This window comes from Montipora foliosa, chromosome 12 (genome assembly GCF_036669935.1).
Source record: "Montipora foliosa isolate CH-2021 chromosome 12, ASM3666993v2, whole genome shotgun sequence".
Lineage (NCBI taxonomy): Eukaryota > Metazoa > Cnidaria > Anthozoa > Scleractinia > Acroporidae > Montipora > Montipora foliosa.
In genome coordinates this window covers 3,113,301-3,120,800 of record NC_090880.1, presented here as the reverse complement: position 1 = coordinate 3,120,800, position 7,500 = coordinate 3,113,301, and the positions used below count along the sequence as shown (strand labels likewise).

Here is a 7,500-nt window from a genome sequence, read left to right as displayed (position 1 = left end):
ACCCGTCATATTTTGAGACTTTCAAGAAGCTATTTGTCGGTCAACTGAGAGTCAACGTGAGTTTACAAAGAAAATTGCGGCAAGTAGTCAGTATTGAACTCTATAACCATGAAACCTAATTTTTCCACCTTTCAAATACCGGAAAATGGTTTTGGGTACTTCTTATGTGGAAGAAAAAGGTGAGGTATGTTTCACGTATACGCCAAACACGAAAATGCCTACTTTCACGTAGAAACGGCAAGCGGCAGCCAGAAAACGTAGAAAATGGCGGGAAAATCATGGTCACGTGGTCACTTTTGCTGTTCGTGTTTCACGTAACCGCGATGCTAAATTTCTTTAATATTGGCTAACGCTAAACGTGAAGTATATCTTAAACTCTGTATAGTGACTTATCCACTGGATAAAGTTATCCAGGCTTTGATCAACTGGGGCCAGACGAATTATGCGTCTCTCATGTCAGAGCGACTTTCATATGACCTTGAAAAACAAACGTAAAAACAACGTAAACAAAAATGCAAAACGTTTAATTGGCTCAGCGAACGCGGATGCAAACAACGTCATCTCCCCATGGAACTTTCTGGAAAGTTTCGATTTGACGTCATTTGAAATGCAGTGATGTGATTGGGCAATCGAGATGTTTACTGCCCATATTAGGAGTTTCCTTGGCGGGAATAAGGAGAAGCTTTGTTATAATCTTGCCAAAAACTGGTCCGTGAAACAAATTGCGAACACTTTTTTCAAGGTCATACGAAAGTCGCTCTATGCGACTAGTGTAAAGACCGGGCGAGCTATTATTGTAGAAGACGCATGATCTGTCTGGGACGTCACTTGCGCCAACATTTTTCTCTGTGTCTCTTAAATATGGGCACAAGATGCATAATGCGTCTGGACAAACTATCCAGTTTAGTGCATCTTCGAAGACGTAAAAAAGCGCATATTTTGTCGAGACGCATTATGGGTCTTACGCTTGTTTTTATACCAGACGGAACTTAACAGACGTATGCAGAAAAAGTTTGCCCAATTTTGTCCCAGACGAATTATGCGTCTCTAGTACAAAAACGGACAATAACATTACATCAATTTGTTAAGGACCCTATCATGGCGCAATTGCCCGCAGTTATCATCTCATTTAAGATTCAGGGGTGACCCCAGGACAGAGAGACTGAAGACCACAACACCGGAAACTCTGTGCCCTTGTTTAGCCATCTGAAATTGAAGAAGATGGGGAAAGCGTGGCTCTTCCTTTATTGAACAGCTTTAGGCTTTCAAATCGAGCGCATCCCTCGAAACACCCGACTCACCGGTACGAGGAATGGAGTCAAACGTTTTGTGGTTCAACAAGACTGCTGACCAGTTGGCTCAATGGCTTGAGCATCAGACTACCGTGGGGTGAAGGGAGGGGTAGTCGTGTCTTCAACTCTGGCTGGGTCAACAATCAGGGTCTTTTAAAAAACAGGAGAATGGCTAGACATTAACCTTTTCGGATAACAACAACGAACCCGAGGGACAGGGTCTCATTTCTCTTGTGCGAGACCTGTTCGGAGAGAGTTCAACGATAGCTGCTAACGGTTACAGCGGCAAAGTGGAGACCCCCAGCTGTTAAAAAAATCAAACTTAAGCTTGGCTATCAACGCGCCGCAACATGGTGTCCGCTCACCTGATTAGATCCAGCTTCTAAGACACAAACATCCTTTGGAAGCTGCAAACGATATTAAGTAGTAAATTTAAGACTCTTGCTTGGCCTTCTTATGACAATGATTTATGTTTTATAGTTTAAGATTTGCATACCGCACACATCACAAGGTTTCATGGCGGTTTACAGTTCTTTCTCTAGGGTGAGTAGATCCGACGTCAGCTTGTAAATAGACTAGAACAAAAGAGTATGAGGTAAGATAGCGAATCTCCATATTTGGCCCAATTCCGATGAAACTTATTTGAAATATATTATTACTTCTGTGTCACATTGCGTGGTTATTTCGAAGACGACCACTAATTGGTCATTTGGTGTGAAAGTGGACCGCGCAGTACTGGGAACAACCTTCACAGCACGGGCGCGATCTAAAAATAGATTTCAAATCATGATCACGGGGGCACAGGGTTCGCTCTCTTACCTAATATTCTCTTGACCAGAAGTATTTTAAGTCTAGACAAGGAGCAACTGAGTGGTATAAAATGTATAGGAAATTTGCGTTTTAAAACATTTCACCCAGCTACAAACTCTGTGTGACTGACCTCAATCCGATTCTCTAGAAGAGGCGATTTGCATGATGGCGTCATGTACTACGAAGACCAGACTGCTTTGAGTTGCTTGTATTGTGAGGCAAATTTAAACAATCTGAATAACAAAGCATTCTGGTCTCGGTAGTAAAATGGCACCATCATGGAAATCGCCTATTGGTGGTTTGAAAGCAATCTTTAACGACACAGATAAAACGGGGACATGTAAAAATATTGACGAAGGAAAAAAGGAGACATAACGATAATGTCGTGCCAAGAAAAAGTTCCACTTTGGGTGAGTAAAAAGAAGGACAAACTGGTTAGCTATAAAAAACTGCGATAAAACATATCTTAACATTCTTAAAAATACTTAAAAGTTGGTTTAAAACTTTGTTTAAAAAAACGACGACGTTTCGACGTTAGCTAGACGTCATTATCAAGTCAAACGTATTCTAAAATTGCAAACTATAAATACTAAAAGAACAATAGTTGATAAGGATCCTGTACAGTGAAAGAAAGGAGCAATGAAAATTAAACAAAAAGTTTGGCACGTATGCCAAAACGTTTGGCTCTGATAAGTGCCGTAAACTGGTTAACGCATATTTAAAAATCAATTAATTTGTTACTTATTTAAAAAACCATCCCTTCTTTTCTTTCAAAGAAGTTTTTCCTGTTAATCATAAGAATTACAATTTCCTCGATTGTAATTGGTATAAAAAAAACTCTTTTCCACTAATTCACTTGCCAAGAGGCCACGTTGTTATCGGACAGTTCAATAAGCCAATCACATTCAAAGTTGTAGTTTAAATCAACCAATCACAACCTTAATTTCAATCACCATAGAAACAGTGTACAGGCTTTCTTTCTTTCTTTCTCTCTTTCTTTCTTTCTTTCTTTCAGACAGACATTAAACAATTTACGCCTCCTTTGACAACTGGTCTTTTGGTGCAAAATTTCCCTTTCTTTCATTGACCGAATGCAAAAATGGCCGCCAACAAATTATTATTTTGTTTTTGTGTTAATTAGCCTAACTAGCCTCGTTCACACGCGTAAAATTGAAAGAATTTGGGCTGTAAAACGAGGCTAGTTAGGCTAATTAACACAAAGACAAAAGAATAATTTGTTGTCGGCCATTTTTGCATTCGGTCAATAACTTGTATTTTCATCTTTTCTCGGAAATTGTAATTTTTATGATCAATTGGTAATAGGACTTCATGTCGTCCAATCATACTCTTGATTAACAAATCGGACTCCCGCTGCGCATTCGTCCGATTTTGTTATCACTCGTATGATTACATTCTTGACCCCAGAGCGCTTCTCTTGACTGAAGGACAGAAGAGCTCTGGGGAACTCTGAAACAAAGTGTCTCGTCATTGGTTTTCGGTAAGAGCAATCAAAAGCGTCTCTAAATGGTGCATTCATGTTAGCACGAGGAGTGAGCAGGCGCCGTAAGGTTCAAATAGCCAAGTTTTGGTTATAAGAACCCCACGGCGCATGCTCCCCTACATAGAGTTTCCCAGAGCCTTGGGTCGATCCGAGGCTCGGGTGACGAGAATGGTATGATTACAGACAGAATTGGACTCCACTCAGTCCTATCATCATAACTAATTTCTTGGATATAAACTGGTTCACATGCACCAACCTGTACAACATACTGCTGTTCAAGTTTGTCAAGAGGTATAATACGAATCTGAGGAATTGTCTTATGGCGTTCGTAAACTACGCAGTAATCTTTAAATATATCCATGTCATCGAAAAAAATCTGCAGGGAAAAATAACACGAGTTAAAAAAAAGTGTCGTTTGCAGCAATGAACAAAAGGAGTTCAAGAGTGGCTATACGGCCACAAAAAGTTCAAAACTCATTGAATTTAAAGTCTGTTTCGACTTCTCTATGATCAGTGCCAAGTAAGGCTTCAAAAACGGCAACCATAGACCGTTGATTCATAAATGGCGGCAATAAATTATTATTTTGTCTTCGTACTAGTAACACCAACTAGCCTCGTTTTCATGGGCAAAATACAAAAGGATGCTGCTTTAGAGCGAGGCTAATTGGTCTCATTAGCACGAAGACAAATGAATAATTTATTGGCCGCCATTCCTGAATACGGTAAAGTGACAAAGACAACTGCTACGACAGTCCCAACGTTACAAAACAAAATTATTGGTTAATTCAGGAAAAATCATCGTGCTGCACGTGTGACACACATTTTAGATTTCTTTGCTGTTTCCTGCAAAACAACAACGTGAAAAAACGAAAGTAGGGAACTAAGCACGCTACGTTCTTAAGACGCGAACGGCAACCGGAACTGAACATTTAGCATGCTAAGATATTAAAAGTAATCATCTCTAATGGAAAAAAGATACTTAGCAATATAAATTTGATCGTTCGATGAAAAGTTAAAAGGGAAAACAGCTCACTTCCGGTTATCATCCGCGTCTCAAAAACTTCCCATGCTTAATTAAGGCATTAACTATAATTAAGGCACTAACTATGATTAAGGTGATTCCCTGGTTCGCATTGCGCAACCCCACTGCGCATAATTTCTTGCGTCATTGGCGCGCGCAGTGGCGCGGGCACATTGATAAAATGGCGGATTTTCATTGACGCCAAGCCTAACCCGTAATAGAATGGCTATTTTCTGCTGAACGAGTACGGAGACCCCTCAACCCCATGTTTTATTTCATATATTTGCTGAGAACGGTGTCTTCATGGAGTAGTGGAAAAATAAGCAAAAATCTATGGCCAGTTTTGGCCATTTCGTAACATTGTACGGAAGGAGCAATTGCGAGACGAACAGCCCACACTAAAAATAATTTATTTTTAGTCCTCACAAAGGCATTCAAATAATTTTTTCAGGCACGTACTTGAATTAACCATAGAGTGACACCACACTCTGCATAATACGTTGGATTACAATTATAAAATCGAGCTACATTGGTCCAACATTGGGGGTGCGTGGCAATTGTCAAAGTAGCTAAAATAGCCCTATTCTTCAGCGTCGTACCCTGGAAACGAGCACGATCAACCCCCTTTTTAATTACATTTTTGTCATCTCCTTTCCATGTTACAACAGTGTACGAAGTTTCATCGGAAATCTATGACAACTTCTATTTCTAGGGAATCACATTAAGCTTTCATTTCTTTATTTTAATCACAAATCCTGTTATCAGATTGTTCGACCTTATTGTACAACGTGAAGATTGAGAAATTGCGAAATACTTCTGATGTTTACAAGAGACGTTTAATTTGCTGACGTTGCTGTTATCATTGGTTTTGCTACCGTAGGCTTATCCACCGGATGGTCAATATTAACTTCTTACTAACCGAGCGCGAGGGCCGTACTGGGGAATATTGGCCCGATATGGGGATATTATTGGCCCGATAGGGCCAATATTCCCCAGTACGGTCCCGAGCAAGTGAGGTTAATAAGTAGTTTATTATATGGCTGTTTAGTTACCTTTTGCTTTGTTTTTGCAAGCCCGTAATCGGCCCGTGGGCATTACGGGAGAATAATGCCCTGCAATTCATGCAGTCACAATTAGCCAATCAGAGCGTGCGTTATATCGGCTACAAACACAAGCCATATAATAATACTACGTAAAAGTAAGAAAGTAAGTAAGCATCATTATTTACTTCGGATTTTTAGAGTAACTAAAAGCTAATATCTCCGAGCATTGAACAGAACAACTTAAAGAATCCTAACTGGCCGGAGGCAAACCAGTTGGCTATTTACACGTGCAGCCAGGAAATTGAACCAGGGACTACCAGGAACAAATTCATCGAGTGGTCAGAACGTGTCTTGAACGCGGGATCTCCCGATCTCAAGCCAAGCGCCCTGAACACTGGCTGCACTGCCGCAAAAGAGCGTATCTACTAGATAGGCATTTTTCCGGTGAACAACTAGGGGCCTTGCATTCGTGTTTAACGACTAAATGTAACAAAGCTGCACTGCCAATTATGTCCATAAACTCACATTTGGTTCGGCCTCAACAAACGTTCTCCAGTTTTCTTTGCGAGGGTCATCGTCAGGGGCAGTTACGATCTACAGCAAACACAATGATGAAAAAAATAATTTTAAGGTTACAGAGGGGAGTTGTCCTGTTAAAACCTTATCAGTACATTATTTTCTTAATACATTGTCTCTAGACTAAACAGAAAAAGAAGGATATTTCCCAAAATGTTCACACATAACTTGAGGCGTCATTAATTAAACATGACACAACACCGTTTTGTCTTATTATCTACCAAGCCACAAAAGACTAATTATTTCACACCTACCTTGTAATTTTTGCCATCAGCATTAGTTATGATGTAGAACTGTTCCCCCCTGTGGTCCACATAGTATTCTACACAATGTTGCCTTGGATGAACTGGTTTGGCTGCAAAGGACCCATCTCGCATGTGAGCAATGGTAACCTTTTACATGAGACAAAATTCAACCCAGAAGCCATTAGAAATATAAGTACTTCTCTTATGCCCCATTTGTCGTGATTGAAGTTTCCGCGAGATCGATTACAGGGAATTAATTAACTTTTAAAGTGCTACAGTAACTGTAACCAGAAGATCAATTCTTCTTACTCTTTGGATTTCAAAACGTTGTTAACTAAACACCAAGTGACCCAGACTTTAAGCCTTGATTTCAAAAGGACACCTGTTTATTTAAACTGGAATTTTTCTTTTTAATGGTCTTTAAAGTCTTGAAAAAGAAAATGACGTCAAAGACTTACTAGTTAAGAATGCAATGCGTGTGTATACGCTACTGACTTAATATGCAGCACGGAAGTTTCGGGCTTTCAGATTTTTAAACTCGACCAGTTTTGCATATATAATAAGCTGCATTTAAACCATGAAATTTTAAGCTAGTGAGTAAATGACGTCACTTTTTTCTAGATCAAACCCTCTGACGTCCAATCGGTCAGTTTTGAACGTGAGCAATGACGGACCGTGAAATTCCATGTCTTACACTCAAAGTAAACAGCCTTTGGGTAAAAAACAAAGCTCAAGATTTTGCCAGTCAGGTGTTATGCAAACAAACTTTCAAAATCTGATGAAAAAAAGCAAGTGATTTTTTTATCATAGTGTAGCACTTTAAGCCTTGTATATATTTTTTTTCTACGTAAGACGGTCTGTTCGTACCTTTAACTTTTCATGTAAGCCAATACGAAACGCACTACTGGACCCCGCGTTTTTTGGCGGAAAGTTGCATGGGCTAGAACCAACACGGGAACCGGCTTTATTGGTGGGAAGTTTCATGACCAGCGTATTGCATTTGAAGACAACC

The 7,500-nt window shown here is 39.8% G+C and overlaps 2 protein-coding genes across 3 annotated transcripts in view; both read right to left on the bottom strand.

Moving 5' to 3' along the window:
• Nucleotides 1-7,500, bottom strand: part of LOC137979622 (uncharacterized) — a 264,679-nt gene that overhangs the window by 170,510 nt on the left and 86,669 nt on the right. The gene's annotated exons all lie outside the window — the stretch shown is intronic.
• LOC137979625 (dipeptidyl aminopeptidase BI-like) overlaps nt 1-7,500 on the bottom strand; it is a 33,944-nt gene that overhangs the window by 15,038 nt on the left and 11,406 nt on the right. For both annotated transcript variants that reach the window (XM_068826936.1, XM_068826937.1), the window contains exons 9-12: nt 6,498-6,635; nt 6,193-6,261; nt 3,860-3,979; nt 1,658-1,699 (exon numbers count right to left, since the gene is read on the bottom strand). In XM_068826936.1, the coding sequence (XP_068683037.1) occupies nt 1,658-1,699; nt 3,860-3,979; nt 6,193-6,261; nt 6,498-6,635 (369 nt within the window). The remainder of the gene's footprint in view (nt 1-1,657; nt 1,700-3,859; nt 3,980-6,192; nt 6,262-6,497; nt 6,636-7,500) is intronic.